At 39.5% G+C, this 19,805-nt stretch overlaps 1 protein-coding gene across 1 annotated transcript in view; it reads right to left on the bottom strand.

Annotated features, from left to right (window-relative positions):
* Positions 1 to 19,805, bottom strand: part of CDAN1 (codanin 1) — a gene marked incomplete in the record, with an annotated part of 1,645,523 nt that overhangs the window by 529,380 nt on the left and 1,096,338 nt on the right. The window contains 1 exon segment of the mRNA XM_044074210.1: positions 4,170 to 4,273. Within this exon segment, the coding sequence (XP_043930145.1) occupies positions 4,170 to 4,273 (104 nt within the window).

Below are 19,805 nucleotides of genomic sequence, written 5' to 3'. Positions count from 1 at the left end.
TGTCTGTTAGAACCAACACCTGCCCTGGAAGAAGTAAATCCTTGAAAGCTATTAATGCAAATTGGACTACTAACATCTCCTTCAAGTTGATATGCAGATGTTGAAGTCTGGCAGGCCACGTGTCTTGTACCCACTTTCCATTTAGATGAGCTCCCCAAGCTTTGTCTGAGGCATCTGTCGTTAGAATCTGACTCGCCTCTGGCCGGGTCACAGAGAGTCCCTTGTTTAGGTGACATTCCTGAGCCCACCACAAAAATTCCTTTTGAATGCAAGGTATTATCTGAATGACAGTGTCCATATCTTGGCAGTGCTGTGTCCATACATTTTGAGATACCATTGTAGCTTCCTCATATGCAGTTTGGCATTGGGAAGTACCAGAATACAAGATGCCATGAACCCCAAGGCTTGAAGGACTGTCCTTGCAGTCAGCCTGGACTGATGAGACAATTGATGGAAGTAAAGAGAAAGATTCTTTTGTTTGTCCGGGGTCAAAAGGCCATCTGGGATGCTGTATTCAGTCTCACACCCAGAAAGCACATGTCCTGAGAGGGTACTAGACTGGACTTTATTTCGTTCACAGAATACCCCAGGCATCTTAGCACTGCTATCACATACTGTAAATGATGAAGAAGTTCGTCCTTTCCTTGGGCCAGAATCAGGCAATCGTCCAAATAAGGATAGATCTGTATTCCTCTTAGCCTGAAGAAAGCTATCACTGGAGCCAGAACCTTCGTGAACACTCTGGGCGCAGTAGATAAGCCAAAGGGCAATGCAGAGAACTGATAATGAGAAGTCCCAGCCCGAAAACGCAGATACTTTCTGCAACTGAGCCTGATAGGAACATGAAGGTAAGCCTCCTTGAGATCCAGAGTCACCATCCAGTGATCTTTGCCCAGCAGAGGTAAAAGCTGTTGTAACGTCAACATTTTGAACTTGGGAATGTCCAGATATGTGTTGAGGATAGATAAATCCAAGATTGGTCTCCACGTGTTCCCTTTCTTTGGTACTAGGAACAGGCGAGAATAAAATCCTAGGCCCACTTCTGGCAGAGGGACCGGTTGTATGGCCCTTATTTGAAGTAGCAGAGAAATTTGTTTGTGAGCCTCTAGTCTTTGCTGAGGAGGAACGTCCGGCATGCCTTTGAAAGGAGGCAAGGCATGGAAATAAAACTTGTAACCTCGGTGTATGATATCCAATACCCATTTGTCTTGGGTAATCAAATTCCAATTTTCCTTGAAGAGTGCCAACCTTCCTCCCAAAGGAGCTGCCAGGCAAGAAGGATCTGGCAGCTGAAAAGGTAGGTCATTGGGTCTGTTTACGAAAGGACTGGCCCCTGCCCTCACCCGAAGATTGTGCAGGTGAACTCCCTGTTCTAGGTCTGAAAGAACTCTGAGCTCTGCCCCTACCACGTCTAGATCTACCCCTAGACTGAGAATCATAAGAAGGATACGTCCACCCCTTAGCAGGCCAATTCCTACTAAACTTTGGAGGCTGTACTTGCAAAAAATCTTTAACAGCCTGCATGGACTTAGCCTATTTTCTTCAAGACTGACTCCACAGGTGAACCAAACAACACATCAGACTGTAAAGGAGCATCCAAAATCCTTGTCTTAACATGGTCAGATAAATTCTGATCCCTCAGCCATGCATGCCTGCGAAGAACTGAACCAGTGGCAGCCACTCTAGACGAGGCCTGTACAGCATCAAAACCACATTGTAAAGAATGCTTACCCACCTGCTCTGAAACATGCACCAGATCTTGTAATTCTTTACACTCGATGCCTTCCGCCACAGCATCCACCTTAGACTTCAATTGAGAAAGAAGATAGTTTTGATATTTCAACATATGAAACTGGCAATTCAAAGCCCTCATAGCTAGGGTAGAAGATGTATAGACTTTCTTTCCCCATCTATCCAAAGCTCTGGCCTCTTTATCTGGAGGAACCGGATTTTTTACAACCGAGGCCTTGACACCCTTAGGTCCCTGACTAACAGTTTCTGGGTCCGCCCTAGGACTCTTATAAAGATATTTATGAGCCTCAGGCACCCTGTAATACCTATCCGGTTTAACAGGAGCAGGAGGCAGAGAATCAGGATTAAGTGAAGCCTCTGCAAACACATCTTCCACAACATCCAGAACAGGAGGTATAGCCAAGGGCCTATGCTGGGGTAAAAGCAAAAATTCCCTAAGCCTTTTCCTGGAATCAGAGAAGTCCTGACCTTCCCACTTAAAATGTTCCCTCATGGAATGAAGAGTCTCTGAAAAAGAGTCGAATCATCTGCATCAGAATCAGAATAAGGAGAGTACTCCTGCAAGTCTTCAGCCGAAGACTCAGAAACATCCGAAGCCTGCTCAAAACTCCCCAACTCTGGCTCCACCCTAGGCCTCTTATCAGGAGGGGGCAAAGAACCTCTAATCAGAGTAATCAAATCTTCTGCCATTTTAAGCATGTGCTTCTTGGGCACAGACCCTGCTGCACTAGGAGTGACACCAACAGAAGCTAAACCTGGCCTGCCTCTGGGAGAAGCCTTGGAAACAGAAGGAGAGGGCCTAACCACCCTAGGAAGGGAGGGGAGAACAGTAACCTGGGAAGCCCCTTCAGCCTGACCTGCCTCCTGAGAGGCCACATCCTGCAATATCAAAGTCTCCCCCTGGGACTCCAGAGAAGCCTCCGTCGGAACCACCGGTTCCACAGACACCTCTAAAGAACCGACGTCCGGAACGGACGACTCTTCTTGCCTGGGTTTAACTGCTTTGTCTTTGCGCTTCTTAGAAGAAGCGCGCGCCGGAGAATCCGACAGCATATTATAATTGCACCGCTTCCGAAGACCAGCCTAGCACAATCTAACCTTCGCAATAGTGCGCTTATTGAACCTAGCACAAAGCGACACCCAACAACGTCATGCTCAGGCCCCAAACAAGGAATACACAAAGAATGATAATCCCTATGCGGTATCTGTTTCCCACAAGAAATACAGTTATTCACTTTTTCTGACATCCGGTAAAACACTGAGGCAAGAAAAAAACAAAATATTCCCCAACGGGGTACTTAGCCAACTTTGATTCGGTCTGAAACTCCGAACTCGAAAAATTTCAGAACGCCGAACGGCACTTGCAACGCTGCTTCTGCATCAGACCATGCGGCAAAAAAGACTGAGGATATGACGTCGGTCATGCGCTTTTGTACCCTGACGTCCTGATGTCAGTTTTAAGCGCCTTGACTGACGTCAGCCTTATACTTTGGTATTCGGGCCGACCGAGGACAGCGGACTACCCATATGTAAGGACTGCAGCAATGTGAGATGAAGAACATCTTACAAATAAATGAAAAACATGCATGTGCACCTGTTTACAGACAAAGACCAAGTTCTATTTCACTTTTAACTGCTTGACTTTCCTACCTAATGTAACCCACCATTCCTTGCAATAACTTTACCATTAAATCACCTTCCCCATACACAAACACTGGGGAATGCTTCCTTTTGTAAATATGAAAATTTACACATCAGATTTCTGATGTTGCATTCATGCATGCTATAAATTGCCAACACAGTTTGGAAGAATGTTGCAACTTTTGTGTAATAAATCTCAATAATATGCATACCAATTGACATTTGTATAACAAAGCTTGTGTTGATATTTGCTATTCTCTGTAAGCAAATGTTTGTCATTTCCCAGATGTCAGCTCTAGCTGCAATTGAACATTTGCAAATTAAGCTTATTATCTGTAACTGTGCTTTGGCATCAGAGTTGTGGCAAGAACAGTCTACACACCAAGTGAAAAAGTGGAATTAAGCAAAAACAGTAACATTTGTTCATTTTAAGTTGGATCTCCAAAAGGGCTAGCCAAGGATTATCAGGGATGCCAAGAAAGAGAATAGGGTCCCTGATAAATACAAATACTCTTCCCACTGTTGCAAAGTGGGACTGAAGGCTTAATAGGCACTGAAACTAACTATAAAGGCAGTGATGCTATTGCAGTGAAACAATGACAACAGTTATACAGATATGGATGTGCTCAAGTGTTTGAAAGGCCACACTGAAAATGAATTTTAGACTGGGGGCCCATTGCACTACAGAAGTCAACATAAGTTTTGAAGGTATAGCATGCAATGGATCACTCATAAATGGTGTTTGCATGTTAACAAGAACTTGTACCATCACTTACTTGATATGCTTGACACAGTTTGAACCAGTTCTTTCTGCTACAAACTCCACTGTCCTACGTAGTGAAGGGGGCTGATTATGAAAGAAAGCTTGCTCTAGCTCCACCTATTGAAAAACATATGAAATCCATTACTTCTCAGAATTTTACAAAGACTGCAGCACCCTTGCTAGCACAAACAAATATAAGGGTTTTATCTTTAAGAGTCCTGGCTGTTCTCAGCAATGATCATGCACTATGAGAATAAAGCTGTTATATCAACTTTGTTTAAACACCTGTACTAATTCCTCTTTATGTGTGATACAGAGAACAAGGAAGGTCATATTGCATACTTCTTGATAAATATAATTTGTACAGACTATAAATAGTAGCATTAAAGCTAGCACTTGGTCAGGGGACCCACAAACATGACATAATATTTTCTTTTGAGGATTTCCCCCACAACCATCTTTCCAGAATGCGGAGGAGCAGACAGGAAAAGTTTCAGATCCATGTATACTTATGACGGCTGTGAAAACATTTATTTAGTTTTTATTTGACATTTGTTTACCAGGAAAGTCCAACTGGGATACTATATTTTCGGCATACACCCGGGGAGAAAAGCTCCACATTGACATAATATGGTTACAGTTAAAAACAGTTACTATAAAGCCTAATACACAAGAATGACATATTAACCAACTAAAAGTTTGCCTCAGTTCATACAGTATGAACCTATACATACATAGTGCTAACTATCTGGACAGCTATAACAAGCTGAAAATGAACATTGTCAACAGATAATGTATTCACAAGTTGCAGTTCATAGAGATGACATTAAATACACTCAGTACACTAAAACAGGGATGACTAGAAAATATAATCTAGGCAAAATATATTTGTTTTGCCTTAGAAATAGACTTTACTAATCCCTTCTCTCAGAACGTAGTCAAAGTATGCTGTTGGTGGAGGAGGGAGAGACCAGTTCTGCTTGGGGTAGTGCAGGAGAAGAGCCAAGTTTTATTTTAGTAGTCTTTTTAGTAGTAGTTTGAAGCAGAAGAGGTTAAAGGTAAATCTACTTCGCAGGGGGATAGAATTCCATTTTTTACTGACAGAGTATGAGTAGAGACTTTGGCCATTGGATTTGTGGGGTTTATATATGCTGAGATGATGATGTTCTTTAGACCGAAGTAGTCTATCAGGGTGACAGTAACAGAGAATAGGAGTAAAAGTAGGGCATTCATTAGCTTTGTGAATAATGTGTGTGGTGATAAGCTGTATGTAATCTAAATGGGGAGGCAGTTCGAGCCATTTCAAAGCCTTAAGGGCAACACAGTGGTAGTCTGCAGTATTGTTTGTTGGTGGCAAATTTTGTAACCTTATTATAGCATGCCCCCAGCCTATTTTTAACTGTATCCTGAAAACTGGTTAGGATGGTCCCACCATATGAGAGAGAGAGAATGGAGAAGGTAGGTAGTGGCAAAAGTGGTTTTACTGGTGTTGCTAAGGCAGTTTTTATGCCTTTAGAGCACTCCTAATTTTGGCAAGTCTTTTTTTTGTTAATTTGAACATGCATGTCAAAACATTTTAGGAAACATCCATAAGGTAGGGCAATACACTCGCATTTTCAATGAAAAGGGGGAATATCCTCATTGTATACTAACGGCTGTAAAGTCTAGAATCTGTATGCTACTACTCTGTAATGTCTCTTTTGTAATTTTTTCTTTTCTGTAAACGTATGGAGTTTTTCTCCCCAGGACTCCGCTGAAAATGGACACTTGCCCAGTCGGACTATCCTGGCAAACAAATGTTAAATAAATAAAATAATAAATAATTTCTCAGAATCACAATCAAGGTCTTTTTCCTAAACCAGCCATCAAATACTTCTTTATGCATTCATGCTGGTGAAGTTGAAATTGAGGACTTGAAAGCTTCTGTTTTCTATTAAGCAAGCTGATGAATGCAACTCCTTAAAGGACCACTACAGGCAAATGATAAAAAAACATATATTTTTTTATCTAGTCATGGTTTTATGCACCTCCCAAAGCTGCTTTAATCCAAAAAATATTCATTCTTATTTTTATATTTTTTGTTCTTCTGTCTGCCCTCATGGGGGCAGACATCCCCATGAGACTATTTTCACATAATAGGCTAAATCTGTCCCAAAATGCAGTCTGACAGGTCAGATTGTGAGAACAATTTGCCCTACCTTTTGTTGTCAGATCAGGCTTCCATTCACTTTGAATGGAAAACCTGAAAAATATTCCCATGTTTAACAGTCAGTAGATTAAGTGTCATTGACTGTCCTGCACTGAGTTTTACAAATGTTGTTCATACTGATGCACTACACATTTTCTGAAAGAAGCTTGGAAAAGTGTCACCTAATTACAGAGATAAAAAACACTTTTTACAAAGAGCAATTTTGTTACTGTCAGTTCCTGACCAAGTTACTCCTCCCATCTCCACTCCTTCTATGAGTCAGAGTCTCAGATTTCCAGCTAGGCTAGGTTCAGCTAATTAGCAACCCTGCATAACAATAGACTTCAAACAAATGTCAGCCTGGTGTGCCACTAAAACTGTTCCCTAATGACCATTTACTCCTTACTGTTGACTTACACATATCCAGGCTAAGTGGGAGAAAAAAAAAGCACTAATGTGAATTCCACTTTTTGTGTACTATATCAATTTTCTCAACTGAACATAGTGATAAATCTGCATTGAGTCTGTGTAGTGTTTACTGGATGTCCACATACTTATTTTTGCATGTTTAGTGTAATATAACATAAAATTAACCATACTGCCAAACTTTACTTAACTGAATTTTTTTTCCTTAACAGTAGCCTTCCTAGGCTCTTATGTCAGCCACTAGTTTCTATTACAATAGCTTCACCCATGTTTTTTTTATTTTTTTTGTTCCGGCATATCTCTTAATCTTTTAGCAACACAGTCAACTTGTTGAGAAAGCTTAAAGTATAAAGTTTTTCTAAGTAGCAGTACTACTTTTGCATGGTTAGTGTAATATAACATAAAATTAACCTGACTGCCAAACTTTACTTAACAACTGAATTTTTTTTTTCCTTAACAGTAGCCTTCCTAGGCTCTTATGTCAGCCACTAGTTTCTATTGCAATAGCTTCACCCATGTTTTTTTTATTTTTTTTGTTCCGGCATATCTCTTAATCTTTTAGCAACACAGTCAACTTGTTGATAAAGCTTCAAAGTATAAAGTTTTTCTAATTATCAATACTACTCTTTTGGTTCAAATCACAGAGTGCATGAAGTGACATTAAAGTACTGTCTGGTGTCCATTACTACATTAAAACCAATGCCAGGGAGACAGTACAGTTGTGGGAAAGTATACTTATCCATACATAGGTTAGAAACTTAACATGAATTAATATGTTCAAGTACAGTTACTGTTGCAGTCCTCACTTTTGGGATATATTGTATGCATGTATCCATTCTTGTCAGCTATACTCCCAAAGCTATATCCCCCCAGGGGTTTGGTTGAGAACCACCCACCAGGATATTATGATGTTGGTGGTTTAAGAGGTGTGCTGGCCAATGCCATTTTCTGATCTTTCCTGTCATAGCAACAGCCAGTTAAGAGACCTTGGCACCTAAGCTCCAATGGACAAGATGGAGAACCCCTGTGTGCTCTAGGACCATCCAGAAGACTTCACTCTCTCTCTCCAGGTAGTACCAACAGATATGAGAGGAAAGGATGCTTGGTACAGTGAGAAGGAAGCTGCAGAAAAGAACTAGTGAGCCATCCATAGAACAAAGGATAATTGGTAAGACTAAGGGGATGAAAGAAGGTATCAGGACCACAACAGTTACTTTATTTAAACATCTACATTTATTGTAACTGCCCAACACTATCATACTAAGTTCATCACAAAATATACTGTTGCACTCCTCATTTTTTGAGAAGATTCCCAAAGCAAAGAGAATACCGGAGGTGGGTACAACAAAATATGAAACAAGTCCTTGAAGAAAAGCAGAGGTAATCCTGCCCTGGCTCTTGAAGCTGCCACTAAATTGTAGTGCTTAGAGAACCTGTGAACAGAAGTCCAGGCTGCAGCTTCAAGAATGACATGTAAGGCAACACTCCTAAGGAAGACTGCAGTAGCTCTAGTGAAGTGGGCTCTTCCACATCCTGGAATTACTTTGAAAAGGGGGTGCTGATGTGTATGGGTTTATTTGTGTTAGTAATGAAAGCAATAAATACAAACATGTGTGGGTGAAACGACAGTAGCAAGATGAGAAATGCAAAGAAGATATCATTCCTGCATAAATTTAATACAAAGTTGTTTTAGTTATTTTAACAAAAAATATGGTATAGATGAGGGAAACTGTGACACGGGCAGACAGAGGTTAAGTGAAGATGGATTAAGGTAAAATGAATCAAAAAGCAAAGGATTTGGTGAAATAAAATAAAATGAAAATTTATTTTACTAGAAACTAAACAAATGCATTAGGAATCAGGTTTGGTGAAAGCACAAAAATAAAACAATGGAAAAAAATTTTAGATGGAATAAAGAATCTAGTTGGTGGAAAGCATTCTATTTCACCTTTAAAAAGATATTTTGTTAAATGCATACAATACATATATAATGTATATATATATATATATATATATATATATATATTCCAAAATCAGTAGAGACCCAGCAAATGTAGATAAAAAATCCCAAGAAGAAGGTAGCAACAACAGGAACAAAATAACACCAATAGTCGTTGAAATAATCACAAAATCAATTTAATACACACCAAAAACGTAAGTGCTTTCACGGAACAGGGTCCGCTTCCTCAGATGTTAACATTACTGAACAAACATCTCACATATATACAGCACTAAGTCATTGGGCTCATCAATCAATTAAAATCACCATAGTAACTAAACACATTAAAATAGGGTGTGCCTATAAACTCCTAAAACACAACACTAAGAGCTGTTTAAAACCAAGCCTTAAAATGAAATACTACATTATCAAAAGTGTAGAATAATAAAATACATAGTTGTAGAAAATAACAAAGCAGCACATGATACATGATGTATATATGTGAGATGTTTGTTCAGTAATGTTAACGTCTCAGGAAGCGGACCCTGTTCCGTGAAAGCGCTTATGTTTTTGGTGTGTATTAAATTGATTTCGGGATTATTTCGACGACTATTGGTGTTATTTTGTTCCTGTTGTTGCTACCTTCTTCTTTATATATACATATATACATACACACACAAATATATATATATATATATATATATATATATATATATATATATATACATACACACACAAAGTTATAGGGAAAGTTGGGTATATACTAGGAGTATAGATATTTTTACTACAAAAATGGAAAGAGAATGGTTAGATACGTTTTCAGTGTTACTGGGGATCAAGATTAAATCCAATTAGATAGTGAACTGTATATAATATGAAAGGAGGAGGAGGAGTCGGTTTGAATAAAAAAAAAATCAACTGCATATAGGACACACACATATATATATATATATGTATATATGTATATATATATATATATATATATATATATATATATATATATATATGTATTTATGTGTGTGTTTACATCTTGGGATAGGAGAACGGTAACTCTGCAGTTGGAGAAAATTTTTTGGAATGATTCACCTGAATGGACAATTTGATTACATTTTGGGAGCTGTGAACCTCTATTCAGTATTTGACTGGATGATGGGATTTGAAACTTGTATATGTATTGTGGATTAGTTTGCTTTTTGATAGATCTGAAGAAGAGTAGGAATACCTGAAAGTGCTGTTTGTTTTTACTGGTGATAAATTGGAGTTTTTAACTGAGTATTAAAATGTTTTTATGCACGAATCCGTGGTGACCGCACTGTTGTTTTAACATTTTTATACTGTTTATTTTGTTATGGTGCGATTCTTCAGTAGCTGCGCTCTGTGTTCTTGGACTTGCATATAAATTTTATTTATATATATATATATATATACATATATATATATATATATATATATATACACACACACACACACATATATATATATATATATATATATATATATATATATATACACACACACATTATATACACACACACATATATATATATATATATATATGTGTGTGTGTGTGTGTGTGTGTGTGTGTGTGTGTGTGTGTGTATATACGCAAATATAAAGGATTGTAGCTTGACAAGGAAAATACCGTATGTGAAATATGGGAAAATGAAAAAAATGAAAAAGGAAGAAAAGTAGTACAACAGAGGAGATTAAGGAAAAACGAATATGATAAGATGAATTTATGGAAAATTAAGACTGAAGTTAAAAAAGAAAAATGAACAGTGTAACAATGGAGAAATATTTAGTCCTTTCAGGGAAAGATCATTAAGGATGAGAATGAGATTAAAAAGTAATAAAGAATACAGAAGAGAAAATTTTGAAGACTTATGAGGCAGGAGATTTTTTGTGGAGCTTACTGTTAGATAAGTTGCCTGTAAAAGGTAGTATGAAATATAAAGTAGCGTAGGAGAAAAAAATGCACAGACTATAATGAAGTAATGACAGAAAAATTTTTTGGCTTGTGGAAAGAATGAAGATTTCTAGAAAAAAACTCCAAATAAGTGCTGAGATTTTTGAAATATAAAAAAGAAAATATTGAGAGGGAAATATGAAAAACAAACTGAATAGGACAAATGGGATGGAATATGGATGGTAATAGTATAGGTGCTCTGGAAAATAAGTGATGAACTGCTGCATAATAAATGTAACGATGATGATGTTTTGGTTGAAATAAAAAGATGGTTATGGAGAAAAGAATGGGAGAGAATAAAAGACAGTTTGTGAAACTGAAGACAAAATATTCTAATGTAAATAGTGTATACAGTGTAGAAATGTAAGTAAAATGAAAAGGGTGTGATGTATTAAGATGTATACATAAACCAACTCCCACTCTTTTTCATTAAGTGGCATGGGATCTTTTACATCCATCGGAGCTTCTACCAACTCAGGCAAGATGGGACCTCGGTTTAAGATCTCATCAGAAGGATGGCACACACAGGAAGTACAGCAGCCCATAATGCAGAACCACAGCGTCAGCTATTTGAAAACATCAGATTACCAATAAAATGTCAAAGTAGCATAAATAAATTGCACCCTGAGGACCTGGGTTAAGGACAGTTCTACTGTTTTTGTAGGTGCTTTCCGCCCCCATGCCTGCTAATTATCAAGCTTCCGCTATTCAGGCTTTGCCTATTCATCTTCCTTGTACTAGAGAAGTGCTACAGTACAGTAATGGGGCAACAGCCATCTGAAGGTGTCATCACACAGGCAGTCATAAGGGTTGCTTTTGCCCTTATCTCCATCCTGGCTATCAGAGCATTCTGTAAAACTTAAACCCACTACCTGGGTAGGGGGAACCAGTTGCCCACATCAACAAGAGGACGCACAACACCATTCCACTTTGAGTGCACACTATCATACACTTATTAATGAAGGCTACCACCAAATGGTGGCTTGGTGAGACCAAGTGCTTGCGCACCGCAATGCAACCAAACTGCTAACTGAAATTATGTTGCCTTGGCTATAGTTGGAGCTTTATCACCTACATAACCAGAGACGGCTGGCTTCATCATCTAGTGCTCCAGAGTCACATCCAAACCTATAGTGAACCCATGAACTGCTGTCATCCACAGAGTTATCTGGCTTTTCTTCTGTATCTCTTGCGAACATACACACCCACCGACACCACCTATGGACAGTTTAAAGTCACCAATCCATCTACTCCACTATCTTTGGGATTTACCTATCTATTAGCATTTGTTTCCTAAGGTTGTTCATCTGGGCTTAAACTGCCCCTTTCCAGTGGGGGCTAGAGGAGAAAAGCTCAAAGTATAATGCATATAACAAAAGGTATTAAAAGTAGATTAAGAAAAATTACGAAGACTTTCTTGAGAAGGAAAGGTAATAGAATGGGAAGAGGTCAAGGAGACATTTGGATTGCAGGATAGTGATTACCTTCCTCATCAGGGATTGATATCAGAGTATAGACAAAGAGAAAGGGATAGGGGAATCCTAAATGAAAGACCTGCACTGACTGAGTTTTTAACTGAATCTAGAACAGAAACTGTTGTGAAAAAGGGATAATTAGTAGCACATATAAAATATTGCATAACTATAGGAATCAATCAGAGGAGGTCAGAAAAGACTGAGAAGAGCAATTAGATATACAATTCACAAAGAAACAACGGAAGGACATCCGTATGGTTCCCAAATAAGCAACAGAATCTAAAAGATTTAGGATTTTTGTCTGGAAGCGTTTGCATAGATATTTTTGTACCCACAGCAGACTCTAAAGAATTTTTTTCTCAGCTAGATGGCAAATGTTGGAGATGTGATGGGACAGAGAGAGAGAGAAAAAAATGTTTTGGGAATGTAATGAGTTGGCAACTTTAAAGCTTCCTTACAGAGTACTCTGTCAGGAATACTAGGTGAAGAAATGAGTGCAACTAAGAGAATGATTTTTTTGAGCTGGGATAAAGGATCTGAATTGCCTATTCATAGCAAAGCCTTAACTTTAATTCTGGGGCTGTCAACAAAGCAATTACTGGAAAATGGAAATCAAAATCCAGAGAGATAAAAGAACAGCAATCGGGTCTTTAGAAAAGGGTAGGAGTAAACTACATAGAAAAAATGGAAATTACTGGGGCAATACATGCAGAAAAATGTTTTGGAAAAAGAATGACGTTTAAGAGAAGGGAGGAATTAAATAGCTTATGCAATGTGGCTTAGCCTCTATGATATATAACAGCAGATGTGAATTAATGTTTGTAAATGTGAAGATGTTAAGATAGTTTGATTACTTTTACATCAATGTAAGTTTGCCTATTTCATAAGGGATAACTCATTGAATGTTTATAGGTCCCATAGGTGTTTACTAGGCTAACAACCACAAGGGCTTTTTTAAGCCTAGCCATGCATCACAAATTTCTGACAAGTTCTGATACCCTTGATAAGTGTAAGCATGGGCCTGGGAGAGGAACCATTTACAGGTTACCTGTGTCCATTACAAAATAGGTGCCACAACAGGGATGAATTTCAGGTTTCACATCCAATTGGCCAAGTTGCACTTGAACTGGATTAGGGAGGAACTCTGTTTCACATGGATGGGGAGCCTGTTCTATAGACGGAGTAATCTGTGAGATACATAACCGTCTCTCCAGCAAGTCCTATTTATATCACAGGCAAGGTTTAAGTCTTTAGAATAGGTAACTCTGGTGCTGTTTGTTTTGTGGATATGCAGAAGGTCCATCAGAGTGGGATCGGACAAGCCCTGTATGCCAGGCATAGATCTCCCCTCAAAAGCCTATAGGAGACAGGATACAGGGATAGGGCTTTGAGGCGGTCTGCATAGGACATATTACTTGCATCCTGTATTCTTTTAGAAAGGAACCTCTGTGGACATTCTAATGGTTGGAAATGCCTGGTTAGGTACATACCAAAGGGGGCACTGTACTTAATGATAAGTCTGATGAATGTCAAATACAGTGGCACAAAGTCTTCCTTGGACTTAGATGCAATAACTTTGTTTATAAGTTGTGCAACATAGAATGGATTTCCTTACCACTGTAGACATGTGGAAGGTCAAAGGCTAGATTACTATGTATGTGTGCTCCTAAGTCCCTGAACATTGGGTCAACTCTAACGGATGTGTTGTCAATATGATAGTTACCAGGGATGGAAGACTTCCCAAAGGATACTATTATGCATTTCTTGGCATTTAGTTTTAGTTCATGGCTCTGACACTAGTTGTCTGTCTGTGTCAGCCCCTCCTGGAGAACATTTGTGTCAATGTGAAATTCAATGACAGCTCCTAATTTGCAATCATCTACAAATTTAGTCAGCCAGACACCTCTGACATTGGCCTTGACTTCTAAGAAGCAAATGCCAAAAAGGAGTGGTCCAAGGACAGATCCCTGAGGCACTCCACTTGTGACTGGCCTCTTTGTAGAGATGGACTCCCCAATTCTAACTTCCTGGGTCCTTTGAGCCAGTTGGCTATCCACCGGGTGGCAAACAGGTTTGTACCTAACCTCTTGAGTTTGTCAACAATGCCCGAGTGGTGTATTGTGTCAAATGCCTTGCCCAGGTCAAGGTAGAAAGTATGAATGATTTTGCCCTCATCCATTGCTTTGGTGACCTTCTCAAAGAAGTCCACCAGGTTGAGTAGGCATGATCTACCCTTGACGAAACCAAACTGGGTTAGGTCCAGTGTCTGGAGGTTTACTATATCTCTGTTGATCATCCCCATGACAATTCTTTCCATGGCTTTACATATAAGACTAATGAGACTTGCGGGTTTGTAGTATCCAGGGTGTGTAGATAGCCCACCTTTGTGCAGAAGGATGATTGTTGCCTTTCTCTATTCATGAGGCACGAAGCCTGTTTGGAGGCTACAGTAAAATAGTAATTACAGAGGCCCTGACAGGTCATGTTACATGCTATTTAGAAGGCATCCTGGGATATTATCTGGCCCATTGATTTATTCATCTATTTGACATTTGTTAACTGGGTTGGTCCAACTGAGCCAGTGGCCCATTTTCAGTGGAGACCCGAGGAAAAAAGCTTCAATACAGAGAAGTACAGCATGATAAGCATATTTGTAAGTACAGCACAAATCTTAGAGATCTTATGCACTGCATAAAGCAAATAGAAAATATAGTACATAAAGCAAACAGAAAATCAATACAGCTATAATACAAGTACAGAGAAGACATTTAAAGTAGCAATGAAGTATATACATCTTTACATGTGATGTAGTTAAGTATTTGGGTCTAAAAAGTAGTAAAACTATGTGTTAAGAAGGAAGAATATGAAATGGTGGAGTGAGGTGACCGTGTAATGAAAAAGTAGTTGATGCAGTGTTCTTGGTCTTGGAGCATTAAGGACCCATTCCCTAGTGATAGTAAGGGGAGTTATATTTGATACTTCCTGAGGGAGGAAACAGGAGTAAAGTTGGAGCTGAATTTATCAGCCAGGAGATTTGCTATATCTTCTGGCTGAGCAGAGGTTGCATTATTTACAATCAGCTTTGCACACAATTGTGTATTGCCTTTGAGGTTGCAGACATAGCTAAAGAATGCTTTGTGGCTGTCCTTTGCTTGGGAGGCCAAACATGCCTCAAATTTGGCTTTGGTAGACTATTTGTGCTCTGAGTTGTTTAGTTTGATGAGAGTGCTTTTATCCTGCTGGGTGCTGCACCTCCTAATTTTTGCTATGATTTTCTTCCTTCTGTTATATAGCCAAATGATTTTGTGATTCCACCAGGGTGGCTTGTTTTTTGAGTTAGTTTTGTACTTCTTCCTGGAAGGTACAGCTGCCTCTATGCAGCTTTTAACATGCTTGTAAGTGTTTCTGTGTCAGTTCTGCATAGGCAGAACTGTTCTCAGGGTTTATGGGGACTTGAAATTTTGCCAGGTTCTCACTTAATAGCAGGAGGTTATAGCCTTAGAATAATTCCTGAATATTCCAGGTTTAGCTGGGGTTCCAGGTTTTATTTTTACTTCAAAGGAGAACATTTTGTGGTCTGACCTTACCAGTGAAGGCATTACAGTAGGGGGTGTGCAGCAGTCTCCCATATTAGTGAGGACCAGATCCAGTATGGTTGCACACCTGGTTGGTGTACTGACTATATGGTTCAGGGAGTTTGTGTTTACAAAATACAGGAATCTCTGTGCATGCACTGCTGGTGTCGTATAGGATTCCCAGTTAATAGTGGAGTAATTAAAGTCAACCATGAATACGGTATTGGGTTGGATGGTTACTGTTTCCAATAAGTTTAAATACATGGTATGAGTTTTTCCTGGGTCATAGAGGGGGACCTATAGCTTGCAAGGAAGGAGTTTTAAAAAAAAATTACAATGACTTAAGCAATTTAGCAGATTGAATGCAAACAGAACACATGCTGAAGTATAAACAGAATTTTAATAGAGACAATAGCACATATATGAAAGTTACGTACCCACCATAACTATGCAGCATCTGTGTTGTCCATTTTCATTTTTCCTCAACAAATGGGTATCTGATCCAACTCAGTCGCTTTTCTTCCAGACTCTGGATCAGACTCTCGAGCTCCTCCCTTACCCATAATGCCTTTTACTACTGTATTACCTCAGACCGGGTTTGCTGTCACTAAAAACTACTCAAGCATATAAGTTATAACAAGACAAGGAACAGCACAGGGTCTCAAACAGGAACAGTGATTCCAAATAAAAAAACTATCAGGTCACGCCCAAAGAAAAAGAGGGAGGGGTTGGAGGGTGGGTAGTTGAGGAAGAATGAAAATGGGCAACACAGATGCATAGTTATGATGAGTACATAACTTTTATATCTGACATTGTCATTTTTCATTCATTCCACAATGAACGAGACAGAATCCCCAGATACGATAACCCTGGGTGGCCATCATGGGAGGATATTCCAGAGTACTGCAGAACCAAAAGCAACCCTGTTTCTGGGGATGATGTCCACCTTGTAATAAGCGATAAAATTTATGGCTGCAGCATCAATCAATGGAAGCTCTGTCACAGAATGCAGCAAATGTGGCCACTGATCAAGTAGAATAAGCTTTTGGATGTCTTGTCAAAGGTAAACCTTTCAAAGAGTAACCATAAGAAACAATCGGATATCCATTTATTTAGCTAGGATATCTTTAGATACTGGTTCTCCCAATTTTTGTTGGGCAAAGGAAACAGAGTTGGCCAGTTTTCCAAAAATTCTTCATTCTATGGAGCTAAAAATGAAGCTGCATATGTACCTCCAAAGGGTGAAGCACATACTCCTTATTGGAAAGTTTTGGGAACATGGTTTACGTTCGCTTCAGAAGCCATTTTTGTAGGAAAAATTGATTGGTACATTAACTATGTTTATGGAAAATCATATAAGGTGGTTTTTAAGAGCGCTTGGAGTTCAGAAACTTGCCAAGCAGACATAATAGCCACAAGTGAGGTTGCTTTCCACAAAAGAAATTTGAGGTCAGACTTAGCTGAAGGCTCAAAGGAGGGGGCTGAACCAAGTTTTGTAACACAACAGAGATCCTGAACCAAGCTTTGTAACATGACTGAGATCTTATGGTGGAGTAGGATCTTTAATCGGAGGTCTAAGCAGAAAGGTGCCTTTAAGGAATGCTTTATGTAGTCTGGATTAAGCTAGAGAAGCATAATCTCCGGTGTGATAATTAGAGATGGCTGCTATCTGGGCTTTGATGGTGGAAAAACTAGCACCTCATTGAAAAATCGTGGCCAAGAAATCCAGAACAGCAGGAATGAGAGCAATAAAGGGATCCAATTGTCTCTGTTGCACCCAGATAGAGAATTATTTTCCATTTACTCATGAATATTTTCCTGGTCATAGGTTTATGGGAAGATATTTGGCAAATTGGAGAAGAAAGCCTGGACTATCTACCCATCATTGGAATTGGGGAAACCATGTGGTCAATTTGAGGCGTGAAATTTCTGGATGAGTCACCTCTGACGGTTGAGATACCAGATCTGGACTAGGGTCCAGTGTCCAAGGAGGACATAGAAAGTGACACCATATGCAGGGAAACCAAACTTGTCAAGTCCAGAAAGGGGCAATGAGGATAACCTTGCTCTTCAACCAGAGTGCTTTCTGAAGAAATTTGGGGATTAGAGGTAGAGGAAGGTAAGTGTACAAGAGACCGGAGGGCCAAATGTGGACAAGAGTATCACTCACAGACTACCCAGAGGGGGAATTAGGGTGAAAAACCTTCTGTATTTGTTTAGGGGAAAAGCAAACAGACTGCAGAAGACCCTTTCTACCACTGTATGACAGAGAGACCACTTGTGAGGCATCAGAATAGTTTTGCTGAGCTTGTCTAATAGAACGCTGGATTTCTCCAATATGTGGGTTGCTATTAGAAAGCAGCTAGAAGAGATCAGCCACTGCCAAAAATGTCACTGCTTCTCTGCAAAGGGGGTAGGACCTGGCTTTCCTGTTTGTTGATGTATCACATTACTAACATATTGTCCATCTGAACAGCAGTTGTCCCTACAGGAAGAGAGTTCTGAAAGGCCTGCAACACTAAAGGGACTGCTCTCATCTCCAAGACATTTATATGTAGATGGGTCTCTTCTGGGAATCACAAGCCTTTAACAGTTTGTTCCAAGAAATGCCCCCCACCCACCCCAATTGGGAGGCATCTGTGGTCAGCATGGCCTTCTAGGGAGAAAGGATAAACGTATGCCCCCCAAAAACATTACTTAACTGGATCCACCAAAGTAGGGAGTCCCTGCAAACCCGAGAAAGCTTTATAGGATGATTCAATGGTTGTCAAAGAATCAACCATTGTACTGCCATAGTCCACTGGAGAATTTGCATGTGGAGGCAAGCAGGGGGTAGTAGAGTAATCGATGAAGCCACAGAACCTAAAGACTGAAGTATCAATTTTGCCAGAGAAGGATATGATATGATCTGACTGACATGTCGTCTTAACATATTAATTCTGTTTTGTGGTAACAAGGCCAACTGATTGATAGTGTCCAGGCGAGCTCCTATAAAGTCCAAAACTTGAAATGGCTGAAGATGAGACTTGGGGAGATTGTGATCCCCAAAGAATGACACAGAAAGATTAAGTAACCCCTGGTTTCCTTGAGTAGATGACTGGTTGGAGCAGTAAGGAGCTTGTCGTCCAAATAAGGAAACACTCAGAATCTGTGCAGTTGGAGATGAACTGCTATCAATGCCAAACACTTTGTGAACACCTTGGGGGTTGTGGTGACAGCAAAGGGCAGGGCTCCATCTGAATTGGTAATGACTGGCCCCAGCTGAAAGAGCAAGTATGTCCGGAAATGTCTGCTCATTCTAATGTGATAGTATGCATCCTGGAGGTCAATGGAGCACATCCAGTCACCCTTCCACAGATCAGGGAGAACAGAATTAAGCGTGACCATCTGGAATTTGGAGTTCTTTAAAAACTGATTCAGATGACAGAGATCCAGAATAGGTCTCTGGTCCCCGGTTTTCTTTGGCAATAAAAAGAACTTTGAGTAAACAATGGATCCTCTTTGGTGTGGTGGGACCTCTTGGATGACTTTTGTTCAGCAGTTTTTGTATTTCTAGGGCAGCTAACTCCCACTGATTGGGTGGTGCATCTGAGAGATGTTTTTGTTGGACTGGTGGAGTTTGCAAAAAGGGAATGAAATAACCTCTGGATAGAGGGTTGACTGTGGTCAGGGATACAAATAATAGGCAAGAGGGGCTGGAATTTATTGGAGAAAACTGGCAAAGGAACCAAGGTATTGGGAGTATACAACAAAAAAGGGATAGGTGATAGAATGGGAAGAGGCCAATAATTTATTTGGACTGCAGGTTAGAGATTGCCTTCCCTATCAAGGATTGATATCAGATTACAGGCAAAGAGAAATAAATAGGGAACTCTTGAATGAAAGACCAGCACTGGTAGAATTTTTAATAGAATCTAGAACAGAAGCTGTTGTTAAAGAAATAATTAGTAAAGCATATAAAATACTGCATGATAATTATAATAATCAATCAAAGGAGCTTAGAAAGGATTGGGAAGAGAGATTGGATAAGCAATTCACCAAGAGACAATGGGGGGATATATGTATAGCTCCCAAATATGC

Source organism: Protopterus annectens, chromosome 6.part0 (assembly GCF_019279795.1).
Source record: "Protopterus annectens isolate FY-2018-M chromosome 6.part0, PAN1.0, whole genome shotgun sequence".
Lineage (NCBI taxonomy): Eukaryota > Metazoa > Chordata > Ceratodontiformes > Protopteridae > Protopterus > Protopterus annectens.
This window is presented reverse-complemented; position numbering and strand designations above follow the sequence as displayed.